A 16,048-nucleotide genomic window follows, 5' to 3' on the forward strand; every position below is an offset into this window, starting at 1 on the left:
CCTGGTTCACGCCATTCTCCTGCCTTAGCCTCCCAAGTAGCTGGGACTACAGGTGCCCACCACTACACCCGGCTATTTTTTTTTTTTTTTTTGTATTTTTAGTAGAGATGGGGTTTCACCGTGTTTGCCACGGTGCCAGGTCTTGATCCCCTGACCTTGTGATCCGCCCACCTCGGCCTCCCAAACTGCTGGGATTACAGGCGTGAGCCACCACGCCCGGCCATCAGGTACTCTACTCTTATAGGCCCTATCAAATCACTAAGTGCTCCTCTTAGATTCTACTATTTTCTATGCCTTTTTGTGTGTCTTACATAAGACTGGGGCTTTATAACAATGTTTAATATCCTGTTGCCATTTTAAGCCAAAGACTCACTCCCAACACTTCCAACTTAAAGCAAAGGCTTTTAGAGAGTGAGATTTAGGGATAAAAGCTCATTAAAATAAACTGAGTCAGGAAAATTGACCATTACTACTTGGCTCCTAACCTCACAAAACTTAGTCATCTCTTCAATGGGCTAGGATTACAAATGGTACACATATTTTGATTAAGAAGTATTATTCACTTTTAAAGTTTGTTAAGAGGTCAGGCCTAAGTTGCCAGTTCACAACTACATATTCACATGTTCAGTTCTCTTCTTTGTAAAACGTTTTATTAAGATTTTTTTTTTTTTTTTAAAGACAGGGTCTTGCTCTGTCACCCAACTGGTATGCACGGCCTAACCTTCTGGGCTCAGGTGATCCTCCTGCCTCAGCCTCCTAAGGAGCTGGGACCATAGGCACACACCACCACACATGGCGAATTTTAAAAAAGTTATTTGTAGAGATGTGGTCTTCCTATGTTGCCCAGGCTGGTATCAAACTCCTGGGCTCAAGCGATCCTCCTGCCTCAGCCTTCCAAAGTGCTGGGATTACAGGCATGAGCCACTGCAAGTGGCCAATGAAGACATTTTAATATGCACACCTTTGGATGCTAAGGATGTGGGGATGGATTTAAAAACAACAAAAAACCTATCCTCAGAGTTGTTTAGTTTTTCCCCACCTAAAGGTGTTATAGACCATTAGGTGTCTATATTCAGGCTTACCAAGATTCTCACTTAATCGAAGAATAATTTCAAGGTCACTCAATTTAGGATATTAAATGCCTATTTATCTGCTCAGCTCTTGCATTCAGGGAGCTGAGAGTCTACTTACCAAGTCAACTCAAGTGACAACTTCCCTTCAAGGGCTACAGGCCCACTCAGGACACTAAATCATCTGGCAAACTGAAGAACAGGGAGCTTCATAGGCTGGAAAGTAAAGGATTCCTAACAGAATAAGATTTAAGCTGGCCTTGAAGGACAGGTAAGATTTGGCAGGAACAGAGGAGAGGATATCCCAAACAAAAGAAGAAACACAGGGAAAGAAAGGGATAGGCATTATGGAAACCCACGTGGAGAGGCAGAGATTGCTAGATATGCAACGGTTATTTGGGATCAAAAAAAGGAGTAAGGTTCCAGTGGATGAAAAAACTCAAACATATACTTGCACTGACATATACTTGTGTTGACAAGCTCTCATGGCAGAACTTCATGTGTGTGTGTTTTCACCCAGACTTCAAGTCAGATTCAAATGCAGGCTGCTCCCACCCAAGAAGTAAAAACAAATAAAAAAAGATTAAAAAAAAAAATCCACCCACTCTTCCCCCTAAAACATCTTTACTGCGAAATCTATATGAAGTTTAAGTTTTTCTGAAGACATCTTTTAAAGATTTTCTTCTTTAACTACATATACACATTTTAAAAAGATTCGTATTCAAAGATTTTGCACAAAGCAGAACACTCAGGTATTCATTTTAATCTCTCACCTTCTGTTGAAATCAACCTGGATGGAATGATCTATTACAAGATCAGCAGGGCAGACAGGGTTTATTTTCTCTGGATCTCCTCCTAACTTTTTCACAGCATCACGCATTGCAGCAAAGTCAACCACAGCGGGCACACCCCTAAGAGAAGAAAGAAAATAATGCAGAAAATAAGCCTTAAATGTGTGTAACTGGATTTTTCAGCTTTTGCCTCCATTGATAATATTGACAAGGCCCTACCTCATCAGAGGAGCTAACAATGGGTGAGACTTAGAAAAGTGAAAGTTTCTAAGCATATTTCCTCAGGCAGAAATCACATAGGTAGTAAGTACCATGACTGGGTGGTATCTCTATGTACAATGTTATCATTGTATTAAATTTAATAACAGCTATGGTCTAAATACAGCAACGATGGGAAAGCTGGCACTTAACAACTCTGGAACTCTTACTGCTGTGAGTGCTCACCATTCACATGGTGGGTTGACAAAGACCTGGAGAAGACTTTCAGATCACACCTTCTCAATTTTGACCAGATTTCAAGGAATGGATATAATTCAGAAAAGTTGGCTGTGAATCAAATTCATGTTAAATGAATCTCTCTTTTTCGCTTAAAAGTATAACATTTTGGTGATCTTCCTCTAGAAAAATGAAACTGGGTCTCTAGAAGGAATAAACTAACATCACTTAAAATGGAAATATAGTATCTCAACAAAGATGCTGCAATGGGGAGCAAGGATATCTAAAAATAGCAAGATGAGAAATGAGGCTTAACAGTTATGGTCAAGACTTGTGATGTGAGCTACATCATCTCCCCTCTGCAGACAGCACATCAGTGTTTCAAGTACAAGTGTTTGACACACCTGGTTTCCTGGGCAATACAATGCGGGAGAGAAAAGATTCCAAGATGGCTCTATTCCATGCTATTTCTTTGACCTTTCCCTAAGACACTCAGGACTAGGATCTTTAAGAGCAAGGATAATGACCCTTCCTATTAGAAAAGGTGGCGTGTTTCAGTTTGCCGGACACAATCCTGGTTTCCTCTTGCTGCTGGGGGCAATGACACCGTTAGCTTCCAAAAGTGTCTGGATATGGGTATATAATATTGTATAGTCATAAATTAATAAATTATATAGTCATTGCAGATTGTTTTCATTTGTTTAAAAGAAAACTTTCTTGAAAGGCTAACGAGGGAGGCAGAGTGAAGTGACATTAGGCTCACGTGAAGTCCTGCAGGATGACACGAGCAGGCTTAAATGGCACTTCTATGTTCTTGTGCTGCATGACATTCCAATGTAGAATATTTTCAATATCCTGTTTCTTCACCAAAAACTCATCACAATTCCGAATGGCTGCTTCCAGAAGAACTCTGATTGAAAATGGTAAGCGCCCTAAGAGTTAAGGATGACAAAATAAACAAAACCCGTGAGACAACTTAAGAGCGCTCTTTAAGGCCAATCTCTATATAAAGTTGATATGAGGCATCAGACTATTCTTTCACAAGGAAAGAGGGTAAAGTGACCAACAGTTTAAAATACATGCATATTTAATGGGTTTAAGAGATATTCACGGCTGGGCACAGTGGCTCATGCCTGTAATCCCAGCACTCTGGGAGGCTGAGGCGGGCGGATCACAAGGTCAAGAGATCAAGACCATCCTGACCAACATGGTGAAACTCCATCTCTACTAAAAATACAAAACTTAGCTGGGCATGGTGGCGTGTGCCTGTAGTCCCAGCTACTGGGGAGGCTGAGGCAAGAGAATTGCTTGAACCCAGGAGGCAGAGGTTGCAGTGAGCCGAGATCCATGCTACTGCACTCCAGCCTGGCGACAGAGCAAGACTCTGTTTCAAAAAAAAAAAAAAGAGATATTCAGTGGTAGAAAACACTACACACAAGGCCAAAATAAAATATTATCCTTTGGTATTAAATGGTTGTTTTGTCCTGGATTCCAACAACAGAAAGTTTCCCTTAAGTCATCACATCTCACCATCAGTCTAGATTTTTACTGTATTACGTGTTTTGTCTGTTTTCGAGACAGGGTCTCACTCTGTCACCCAGACTGGAGTGCAGTGGTGTGATCACAGTTCATTGCACCCTCAAACTCCCTGGCTCAAGTGATTCTCCTACCTCAGCCTCCTAAATACCTGGGACTATAGGTAAGCATCACCACACCCAGCTAATTTTTTTCTATTTTTTGTAGAGACAGGGTTTCGCTATGTTGCCCAGGCTAGTCTTGAACTCCTGGACTCAATCGATTGCCTGCTTTGGCCTCCCAAAGTGCAGGGATTACAGGCATGAGCCACCACACCCAGCCTATGTTAAATGTTGACAAGTAACATATATTTATACATGTATATATACACACAGAGTAATAGCTCTTATGAAACTAATGCTCAAGAAATGAGAAAATAACCCCTTTACAATTATTGTAATTAAGACCAAAGTATATGCATGTACATCTTTAAAAGGAAACAAAACCCTAAACACTATGCAGCATGGCCAGTGGTAACTCGAGTTCCTAAAATAAAACAATATTAATTCACAAGAAAAATGATTTTGTTTATTTATAAAAGTTCCATTTTGATATGTGAAAATTACTAAGCAATACTATCTGGAAATGTTATCTGGAAAAGACAGTGCAAAGGCAGAAAAAGGGCGGAATTTGGAATAAAAAAGACTGTGTTCTTGTCCTGCTTGTCTACAACCCACATACTTGTGATCTGAGCATGTGTCATTGACTCTTGGGCCTTAGCTTCCTCAGGACCTCTTATATTTTATAAACATGACCTCATAGGGTTGTTATTCAGATTAAATGATATGATACAAATGTATACTCTATAAAGTGTTATATAAATGTTTAATGTATGTAATCATTATTACCTACTTAAAAATGACTAATGTAGGAAAGGCATGTGCTTGTGCACTTAACCCAAGAACATTCACCCATTCTCTGCTACTCCCTCTTCAAACTCTCCTAAAGTATAATTAATTACATAGCCTAATCATTGTGCAAATGAGATTCCAATTGCTATCACAGCCATGTACCTACCATATCTTGAATCCTCCAATTTATTCAAATTGAAGAATTTCTTTCCTGGTTGTACAGGATCCAATGGCTCAGCAAGGTGTGCAAATGGGTTGCTCATGATTACTGATGGCCACGTGTTCCTGAAAAGAAAAGAGAACATTTAAATTCTTCTTTTAAGAGGCCTGGGACCTAGAAATCAGGACTGGGAGGAAGGCTTAGTTTTTACTATGTTTCTTTTAGTATTGTTTGCATTTTTAACTATGTACACACTCAACTTTTAAAAAAATAGTTAAAAATTTAAAAGAAATAGACATTTGCACATCTCCTCTGTCCAAAGTCTGGTAGGTACTAGGTAGTTTTGGGGTAAAGCAGTTGATTGAGAAGCAGCCTGTGTCTTCCTGGATTGCTAGTGCAGGAGGCGACAGGACACGCCACAGGTAACGTTAATGGGCGCAAGACACTGAAGAGGAGACAGCCAGGCTGTTTGCCCAGCACCTCTTTCCGGGGAACGGCTTCTTCCACCTAGTCTCACATGCTGTATGCAGCAGCTGCCATTTGATGGGAGAGAGGAAAGGTGTCTGACCCAATCTGGCCCAATCAACTTCCTTCTCTGGGAGTTCTGGAATTGAAACTAAAGAATGGGCAGTAAAGGCTACTGGAATACACCGTAACTGTGTTTATAAAGGTATGTACCCTAGGCCATCTGCATTAGAATTATCCAGGGATCTTTCTTGTTAAAAATATAGATTCCTGAGTATCCCCTCCCCACCCACTGAACCTATTCAAGCTTCTAGGTGATTCCAACACACGTTCAGCTTGAGAATCATTGGTGGGCACTGTGGAGTGCCACCAGGTGAGGCACTTAAAACTTAATTCAGGAAGCAGAGAGGCAGCACAGAAGATATGGAAAAAGGGAGGGCACATTCTAAAACAGGAGTCACAATCAAAATGCCTCCAGGGCTCAGGAAGAGACCTGTGTATGTGAGGCAGGCTGTACAGGGACTAAAGAGCCTGGGTGATCTGTGCCCATCTAAGGGGGCAGAGGCCACCTGACTCCAGCCGAGAGGGCATGAAGGAATGCTTGCCCAGTGTTGAGAGATCTAATTTTCCAAGTGAGACTGGTAATCTAGATTTTTATATGAATTCTTGGCTTATAAAAGTTGGCAACTAATTTTTTCTAAACTGTGTGGGTCTGTGGCATGATGGCAAAACCAAACACGCCTGTGGGCCCTATTCGACCAGAAGTGGCAGGTAACCAGGTGGGCAAGTGCATGGCAGAAACTGAAATGGAAAAAAGGGGCAGATGGATTAAAAGCTGAAGAGGCAAAATTTAGAGGAAATGGCTGCTGGGTGAATGGGGGGAAATCTATGGGGAGAAGAAATAAGGCTTAACTCCAGGCATGGAGAATTGAAGGCTATTAGGACTGCTTTGGGAGGGAAGATGGTGGCTTTAGTTTTTGAGGTGACAGTGCATATAAGATAAAGAGCCACACAAATTCGAGAGATTTGTGACTAATTCTCACTCAATGAGCAGCCAATCAGGAGCGGGGAAAGCCCTATAAATAAGAAACCTGCTAGCTTATCTTATCTGCAGAAGGAGAAGTTTACAAATCTGTGGGCTCAGAAAATGAAACTAATAATTCCACTGGCGGAAATTCTGAATATATTTAAAAAGGCAACAGTGCTACTTTCCTTCTCATTTGTCACCCATGCTATACTCCCCAGATTTACCTTTTCCACCCTCAAACAGTAGCAACTGCAACAATAAAACGGCTGTTTTGCCTGCCTGGAAAAACAGAAGACTATCTCAACAGAGGCCAGAGTCTCTGCAGGCAGGGGAAGTGGTGGGAAACGCTCATGGGACTGAGCAAGACGGGTCATTCACCTCTTTCAATGGCCTTAAGTGTCTGAATCATCCCTATTTCTGTGTCGAAACCTAAAGGAGCCAGATGCCCCAAGTCTCCCAAAATTTTTGGATTAAACCAGTTGTTAACTTGTACTCATATTTGCCATTATGCAGTGGGGACCAAATGTGTCAATTTACTTCCCTGTAGCTACAAATGTCTGGGACATAACACAAGAAGCCTCACATGATTCCCGCCAGCCCCACCACCCTACAAAGTCAGTTGGTATTTTGGGATGGATACAGTGACCAATATGGTGGCTGCTGGAGAAAATGGCTTGTTTTAAAGTGCACTACCATCTGCCTCCCTTTTTCCCTGGAAGCTAGAAAACTGTCTAGTTTCACTATATTAAGGAAGTAAATTCTATCTGCGCAAGGGAAGAGAAGAACCAGTTAGTTATACCAGCACATGCCAAGTGCTTTACACCATCTTCTTTACCTGGCAACATCTCCGTAAATGAAATCTATCATTATTTCCATTTTACAGATAAGGATACCGCAGCTCAGAGGAATGAAAAACCTTGCCTAACGGCATACATCCAGTAAGAGGCAGAGCTAGGTTTCAAACCCTGGCTCTTTCTGCCACCCAACACCACCTCTCTACATGCAGCCACCCTGCTCTGACGATGCTGCTGTTGGAGGTCACCCACTAGCCCCTAAAGCTGGGAAAGTCATGGGAAATCCTCTCACAAGAGACTCAACTTTGAATGCTGGAGTTGCCTTTACTTCTTTCCAGGGGGCCCCAAGCAACCAGGTCTGAGCCAGGCACTGTCACCTGTCTCCTACCACTTTGTACTGAGCCACAGGTCAGTAGAAGTAATAGCAGCTGCATTTCAACAGCCAAAGACTAGCTTTGTTTGGAAAACAGGCCCTCCATATAAGCCTAGAGGACTCTGGAATTTGGAGCCACTTCAAGGTTCCACCCATACTATCACTCTTGTCTCAAATCTCCTGGTTTAGTAACTCCAAGAGAAAGCCAAAAACAATCATGTTTCAAAGAGGTGTGAGAAGAAAGATCTTTGGCTGGGTAATGGGTCCAGATCCAGAGAAGAATCCAGGCATCATACCTCCTAGGCCTGCCTTTCTCTGGCCAGACACTCATCCCATCCCTAATCCTTGAGTATTATCACTGGTCCTTCAGGCTCCAAAAATACCTCCAAGATCTGGGGTTTCATCTCGGAACCCCACCATTGGCCAGGAAGCCCTCCCTATGTCCCACATCCACCTAAAGCACAGGTCCCACTGTTTCAATTCCTTTCTTATCTCCCACTCTCTCCTCCTGCTGCTTTGTTCTTGGCTCTTTTCTGTTTTATCTGATCTTCATTCAACAATAAAAGATAGGAATGAACAAACGAAGACAGTGAATGTGGGTTTTTTGGAGGTGGCAGAGTATCTAAATATATACAGTGTTTTTCTTTTTCGAAAGAGGGAAGAGTTAGCATATATCACACTATTTGGGGTTGCTGCTTTCTTTGTTCTATAGAATGAGATGATACTACATGGTGGCAAGAAGAAAAAAGAGGAAAAGAAAAAAGAAAAAAAAAGAAGGAAGGAATGGGAAATGTTATCTTTTAAGGTACAAGGTGGGAGCAATTATTCAGAACTTGTCCCTCCGGGACGCTTGTCAGAATGCTGAAGACAGCTGAACACTTGTCCCTGGCCACTGAATCAAGTAAGACAGATGAACAGTTCTTATACAAAAGGAATAAAAACGGAGCTACTGTATCTGAAACCCTTCACTACATGTAGTTCACATTCTGAAAGTCAAGATAATTATTTGGTAGAGAAACAGTGTCTTTCAAAGCTAACCCATCCTGAAATACTAGCTGGGTGACTTGTACAGGGTTATGATTAGCACAGGTACACTCTGCATGCAAGAGCGGGGGGTGGGCATGGACAGTCTGAACACCAGAGTTTTAAAGTAGGTCACTAAAAAAATAACAAATATTATGCAAAGGCAGGCAGAACTAGGGTAAGACATTTAACAAATGAGCCATGCTCCCAGTAAAAGGGTGGGAGGAGTGAAGAGCTGGGGTTTTTCCCCAACCACAGTCTTGCTACCAACTGACCTTTGGCTCAATTGAGGACACTTGCAGATGCCTTGGAGTAGTGCCTTTTGTGCATACATGGCATGGAACTAAGGCATGGCACCAATCTGTCACCATTCCCTAGGGACACCTTGACCTTAGGTGCTAAGGAGGTAATGAGACAGAGAATGTTGAGTTTTTAGTAAAGAACCTTAGCAATCACGTAGCATTCCCCTGAGGAAGACAGAGAGGCCCTGAAAAGCAACTGACTGCCTAGGGTCACATGACTCATTAGTGGGAGAACCAGAAAAAAAAAAAAAATACAGCTGATTTGCCCTCCAGTGAAATGCAAATTTCCCTCGGGGGAAAAAAAAACCTTAAAATCTTTCATAAGTAGAGTTGAAAAAAGTACTACCTAGGTGTATCACAGTCTTTTGGTGCTTCTGTGATGTGAGTTCTATAATCACGTACTAAAACTTCCATGTGTTTCAGAATTCCAGAGAACTGACAGCTAAACTTTGGAAAAACAACTTAAGTTTAGGTTTCTGATGATCTGCCCTGGGTGCCACTTTTTTCCAAAAGACACAGTAAGGGCAAATCAATTTTCCTGATATAATATTGTGTATACAATCCCTTACTCAGATTCAAGATACAAAATGTTAGTAAAGGCTCACATTAAATGATATGAGAATTTTAAAGTTGCAAAATAATATGTATATGTATATACTAGGATCTGATTTAAGTGAAAAAAAACAAACTTCAAGACCATTAGTGTATATTCATTCATACACACACACCATTGCATATGTAAATGCACAAAGAAGAAAGACATAAAGTTAACATGGATTACAAATAGAATAACACACTGTATAAAGGGGAGACTTTAGCTTTCTATGTTTTATACTCCTGTATTATTCAAATTCTATTTTTGATAAGCATGCATTCATTTACTACTTACTTCTTAAAACACTGGAGCAGTCACTTAAACTTTGTACATAAATACCTACATTAGCATCTCTATAAAATGAGAACTTGACATCTTCAGCAATATCCTTTGAAAGAAAGATAGAATGGTCCATAAAGTTCCTGGAACTACAAATGCAGGTCTTTCTTTAACAATGACTCGTGAAGATGTATTTAAATTTGTGACTATAACTCCAGATAAAGTCCACTTTGCTCCCCTCAATATGTCCTTTGATATTCACCAACAGAGAGAAAGAGTTGTAAAGAGAATCCCTGAATGGCTCAAATTTAGCCTTAGATGAACAGTGCCACATCTCATTCAAGTCAAACAGACTAATCCAAGCGGGGCCCTCCCTTCCCACCCCATCCCCAGCTCCCTTTCCAATCTCAGCAGGATACCACATTTGTTACTGAACCACATCTTCTTGGGTGGTGGTAACTTTAAAACATATTACACTAAGAAATAGATACAGCCAGGCGCAGTGGCTCACGCCTGTAATCCCAGCACTTTAGGAGGTCGAGATGGGCGGATCACCTCAGGTCAGCAGTTTGAGACCAGCCTGGCCAAAGTGGTGAAACCCTATCTCTACTAAAAGTACAAAAATTAGCCGGGCATGGTGGCACACACCTGTAGTCCCAGCTACTCAGGAGGCTGAGGCAGGAGAATTATTTGAACCCAGCAGGTGGAGGTTGCAGTGAGCCAAGATCTTGCCATTGCACTCCAGCCTGGGTGACAGAGCGAGACTCCATCTCAAAAAAAAAAAAAAAAAAAAAAAACAGAAAAAGAAAAAAAAAGAAATAGATGCTCACTGTAGCAACAACAGAAAATGCAGGTGAGCAAAAAGAACAAAATAAAATCCTTTGTAATACCATGATTTACAGTTTCATTTACCATGACTTTTAAATGCATTTGAATTTAAGAAAAAAAAAAATTACTAGACCTCACATTGTTTTGCAAATTGCTTTTTTTCACTCAACAATAAACCTCAAATATCTTAATAGGACAATCGTGTGATATTTTACAGCACTTTTAACTATACCATAAAAATCTATCCTTCAGATATATAACAATTTCCCTATTATTAAAATACTTAGGTTGTTTCCAAGTACTAGCATTCAAACAATGATACCTTTTACATCATTAGGAGGTCCTTAAATCATTTCTTTCAAATAAATTTCTGGCTTTCAATTACTAGAAGAGAGCTGAGTGAAAGGATTTGCGTATCACCTGGATGCCTGGAAAAGGCTGTACCAATTTTACGACCCTTCTCTGAGGCAGTGACTGGAGGTACTCAAACCAGGCAATAGAATTCATATTTACCTTTTGCCAAGTTGAGACATTAAAAAGCCAATCTTGGTACTTCCTTAATAGCTAGTTAAATTGAATAACTTTCCATCTGTCTGTTAGACATCTAAATTTCTTCTTTTGTAAACTGCCTGTCTGCCAGACAGGTCAAACTGAGTAACACTAAGATGACCTCTGCTGATCAAATGTTCTCATCTCCAAGGGGACTTAACTGAGCTATTAATGTGGATGCCTCAGCTCTGTAACTCTGGAGAGACTGAAACTGCCTCTGGCCTCTACTTGGTCTACTTGGTCTTGAGATATGGTCTACAACATTTCCCTTTACGTGAATGACAGACAGCCCTAAAATCTGTCAACAATTTGACCCCATGCTTGGGTGCACTGTGAGCCTAGTGAATTATAGCAAGGAAAGGGGATGATTATCTTAAATCATGGACAAAATCCTATTTGGGCCAGTACATTTTGCTTATGAGTAGCTCTACATTAAAATTTAAATATTAGGTTGGCAGCTATTTTCTTTCAGCATTTAGAAATATCAATCTGGGTTGACGCAGTGGCTCATGCCTGTAATCCCAGCACTTTGGGAGGCCAACGTGGGTGGATTGCTTGAGCCCAGGAGTTTGAGACCAGCCTGGGCAACATAGCGAGACCATGTCTCTACAAAAAAGTGAAAAAATTAGCCAGTTATGGTGTTCCACACCTGTAGTCCCAGCTATTCGGGAGGCTGAGGTGGGAGGATCGCTGGAGCCTGGAAGATTGAGGCTACAGTGAGCTGTGATTGTGCCACTGCATTCCAGTCTGGGTAACAGAGCAAGATTCTGTCTCAAAACAAACAAACAAACAAACAAACAAAAAAAAAAGAAAGAAAGAAAAGAAAAAGAAAAAAAAAAAAAAAAAAAGAAATTCCGAACCCTGGGAGCAATCCTTGCAAACAGGTTTTGTGAGGGAGACTGCACATAGCATATGGATGGATGCTAAACCATCACTCTTGCTAGAAAACCACGTCAGCATACACTCACCCAGCTGACAGGGAGTGATTCAACAGTAGCATTCAAGAGGAGTGCCATGTGATGATGTTTATCTATCATAGCTAGATTTGTAGAGATGTTTGGAACAGTAGACTTACTTTAAGCTAAATGCCAAGGATCAGAAAAAATAAGATTCACCTTTTAGGGTCTCCATCTCGTCTTCGGAATATATAAATCTATGAATTTGCTACTTGTGTTATCAAAGCTTAATTTTCCTATGATAGTGAAATATTATAATTAATTACCTTATGATATAGACAGAGGCACAGTATTAATGGACCCTACAAGCAATCACAGGATTTCCACACAGCAGTAGGAGGAGCACAGGAGAGGAATAAACCCAGGCAGCAGAACTGTCAGTAGTAGGCTGGAGAGGATGAGAATTTGTTTTTTGTTTGTTTGTTTTGGGGGTACATATCAGTTTCCAGGGGAGCTTGTAGAGCTTGAAAGAGCCTTCAGATGATCAACTGAGAATCATCTCTCTATGCTCTAAAGTACTCGCAGCATATCCCCCAATCCTTTTTTTGGGCTATCTAAAGACGTGTAAGAGTGGATTTAAAAAGTCTATGCAAACAAGAGAAAAAGATTTCTCCTGTATTTTATGTGGTTTCCCCTTCTGTTTTCCTCTCTTCCCACACCTTCTGAAATATACCTGTCTTGAACTGCCATGGCTTCCAACTCTAAAGTCAAAGTACTATCACTGCATCTCTGAGGTTCACTGCAGTTCATTAAAAAGGTTAGCTATATTTCATTTCTGTTTAAAGATAAATTAATTGGCCCTACTCCCAAACTAACTTTTGTGTATGTAAACATCATGCTACTTATAAACAATATTTTTGTCAAAAGTAAAATTCCAAGGATGTCTATGTGAACATAAACAACATTGAGGTCAGAATCATCATGGCCAGCAATATCACCAAGGCTTGTCAACTGGGTTATTTCATAAGAGGAGAGCTAGAAACATTAATTCTTTGTTTTATTTGATGTGGATGCATCTGGGAAACTGCACTAAATATCTCTGAATTTTCCAAGAAACCAGGTCATCTCTTCAATTCTTTTAGCTGTTCATAAAACAAAAACCTATTAAATATGATACTTGTAACTAGAAGAACTTTGAAGGAGAAGTCATATGAGCAATTACCTATTTTTTGGAGAGAAACTGGGGGGAAAAGAGCGGTGCAGAAAGAATGGATTTAACAATATAACCACATACGTCAACATGTTTTTCTTGAGCACTAAGTATGTGCAAGGTGTAGCATATGCTACAGAAAGGAACAAAACTCTGCCTCTGTATCAGAAAGCTTTGCCATCTCACAGCAGCTTGTCTCTTCTTGCTCAAATTTTAAGTTAGTGGTCTATTTTCACTCAGTCTCATCTCATCCTGGATAACTGACCAGAATGTGCTATATATGTGTCAAGATTAAAAAAAAAAAAAGCTTAAATGATGGTTTTATTTTGAATTAGCCATATAACTTTTCTGTGCCTCAGTCTCCCAATCTATAAATGATGTTGGTTAACGATCTAAAAAGTCCTTTCTAAGTGGAGAAAATTCAATGATTCATTCATTCACATTTATGTTAACTGTCTATTATGTGCCAGGAACTGTTTTAGGTCCTGGGGATACATCAGGGAACAACAGAGACACAGTCTCTGCCCTCCTAGTACTTCCATTTTAATGGAAGGAGACAGACTAAACAAATAAATAAATATACAAACAGAGTGTCAGATGGTGACCCATTCTATTCATAAAGCAGGGCAAAAGCAGTAGAAAGTACAGGGGCTGTGGGGAGTGTCAGTGATCAAAGAAGGCCTCACTGATGTTCAGCCACTGTGCAATCCAGGGAGGGGTAAGCTCATGTGAAAAGGCCCTGAGGTGGTGGCATGCCTGGTGGGTCTAAGGAAAGCCAAGGAGACCAGGGTGAGTGAAGGCAAAAAAAGGGGAAGACAAAAAAGGCAAGAGGTAGTAGGGGCCAGACCACATGAGGCTCTTTAGCCAATTTTGATGTTGTAAATCTACACTTTAAGCCAGGTGTACAGCTAGGTGTTTGTAGTTTATCAAAGTCCCTACTGAGGACTTTGATAAAGACAGTGATAAAGTGGCCACAGTATGGACTTTGATAAAGACAAACTACAGAGCCTTAACTGTACATCTGGTTTAGACTATAGACTTCCAACATCAAAAATTGGTTACAGTTTGATAAGAAATTAACTCACATATGAAAATATTAGATTGCACTTGAAAAGTAGTTACTTCCTGAAGTCTAACCCTGTTTCCCTGAATTTCATTATTAAGTAACACTGGAAATTCTCAGGATGTATCACAAAAATGATCATGACTCACTCGGCAGATGTGCACAGCCACTGCCAAAAACAACAGGACTTGGGGAACCAAGGCCACGCTATAGCAATGCCTGACCAGGCAGCCCCTTCCTCTTGAGGGCTCCCCTAGTTCTGGGCTCACTGGCCAAGAGGGGGCAGAACATCACATGCAACTCTCAAAAAGAAAGACTTAACACATCCTCTAAGCTCGTTTTAAATTAGTTGCAGCAGCACAAACTCACAGAAATATTCACTTTTACTTTTTAGTGTCACTGTGGGCCAATATAAGCAGAGTTTCATAAAAAGTCTTGGTGAACTTCGACATTTATAAATTCCAGAGACAGGCTGAGAAAGAAAGTCACCAAGGGGTCATGAAACATTTGGCAAGAAAGTAAAGGAAGAAGTGGGGGCATTGTCCTGAGAACCCGGCATCTGACCCGGCCCTAAGCCTGACCTCATCCTCTCCTCCTTGAGGTCTTCCTCAGACCCTTCTCAGAATGTGGGCCCCCTACCCTGCAGCTCCCCATGGTCACCAGTGTGGTGTAGTACATGACACCTGCAGAGACCCCAACTAAGCCCTACTGCATCTAAGTTTTTTGGTTTTTTGGCTTGTATTTTTGAGACAGGGTCTTACTCTGTCACCCAGGCTGGAATGCAGTGGCGCGATCTCAGCTCACTGCAAGCTCTGCCTCCCAGGTTCAAGTAATTCTCTGGCCTCAGCCTCCAGAGTCGCTGGGATTACAGGTGCCCACCACCACGCCTGGCTAATTTTTGTATTTTTAGTAGAGACAGGGTTTCCCCACGTTGGCCAGGCTGGTCTCAAACTTCTGACCTCAAGTGATCCACCCATCTCAGCCTCCCAAATTGCTGGGGTTATAGGTGTGAGCCACCGCACCCAGCCTGCATTTATGTTTTAAGAGGAGGATAAGTAGTGGGTGAAGACAGCTGTACTTTCAAAAAAGGTATTACAAAGCAGGTCCAGTTGAGATCCAATCTTTAAGAAAGCAGCATCATTTCCTCAGGCTCCTGAACTCATTTCGCAGATTGCGGCAATGAACTTTTCTAACTCAAACTTTAGGAATTAGGAATTAGAAAGAAAGGCCGTCACCACAAGAGGATGGGTGTCTGGCTGCCAGAGGTCTTATAGGGCCATCTTTACCTCTGTGAATTCACCAAGTGTCTGAGGCCAACTATCCCCACCCACCTCACCAACCTGGTCTCATCAGGGCTGACTGAACTCAGGGATTATGACTCATGCTAATAAAATTCTCAGAGCTCAATATGTAAACCCGTATATTTACTGATTTTACCTAAGAAAGGCAACTATCAGGAGGACCTGATGCTCCTATTTCTGACCAGCACATTCCTTCCCGCACCAGGACAGAAGGACGTTAGGAGCTGCAAATCTGAAGCCAGATGCAGGCGTGCTGAGAGAGGGAACTGGAACGCAAACCCAAGTCCATCAGACTCCAGAGCCCAGCTCTGAAGCAGCTGGTTCCATCCCAGTGACTCCCACAATGGCATGGCTGCTCTATTTCATTGGGTTGAAGGAGTGAAAAATACTAAAGCAGCATTAGACCTTGATACTTCTGGGACCTGGGCCTTTCTACGTTGTCTATGGGAAGGGACTGGTGT

The 16,048-nt window shown here is 41.4% G+C and overlaps 1 protein-coding gene across 1 annotated transcript in view; it reads right to left on the minus strand.

Moving 5' to 3' along the window:
• Window positions 1-16,048, minus strand: part of ACO1 (aconitase 1) — a 71,066-nt gene that overhangs the window by 44,371 nt on the left and 10,647 nt on the right. Inside the window, exons 2-4 of the mRNA XM_054502889.2 lie at window positions 4,889-5,007; window positions 3,060-3,228; window positions 1,844-1,981 (exon numbers count right to left, since the gene is read on the minus strand). Coding sequence (XP_054358864.1) covers window positions 1,844-1,981; window positions 3,060-3,228; window positions 4,889-4,985 — 404 coding nt within the window. The 5' untranslated portion in view covers window positions 4,986-5,007. The remainder of the gene's footprint in view (window positions 1-1,843; window positions 1,982-3,059; window positions 3,229-4,888; window positions 5,008-16,048) is intronic.

Source organism: Pongo pygmaeus, chromosome 13 (genome assembly GCF_028885625.2).
Source record: "Pongo pygmaeus isolate AG05252 chromosome 13, NHGRI_mPonPyg2-v2.0_pri, whole genome shotgun sequence".
Classification (NCBI taxonomy): Eukaryota; Metazoa; Chordata; class Mammalia; order Primates; family Hominidae; genus Pongo; species Pongo pygmaeus.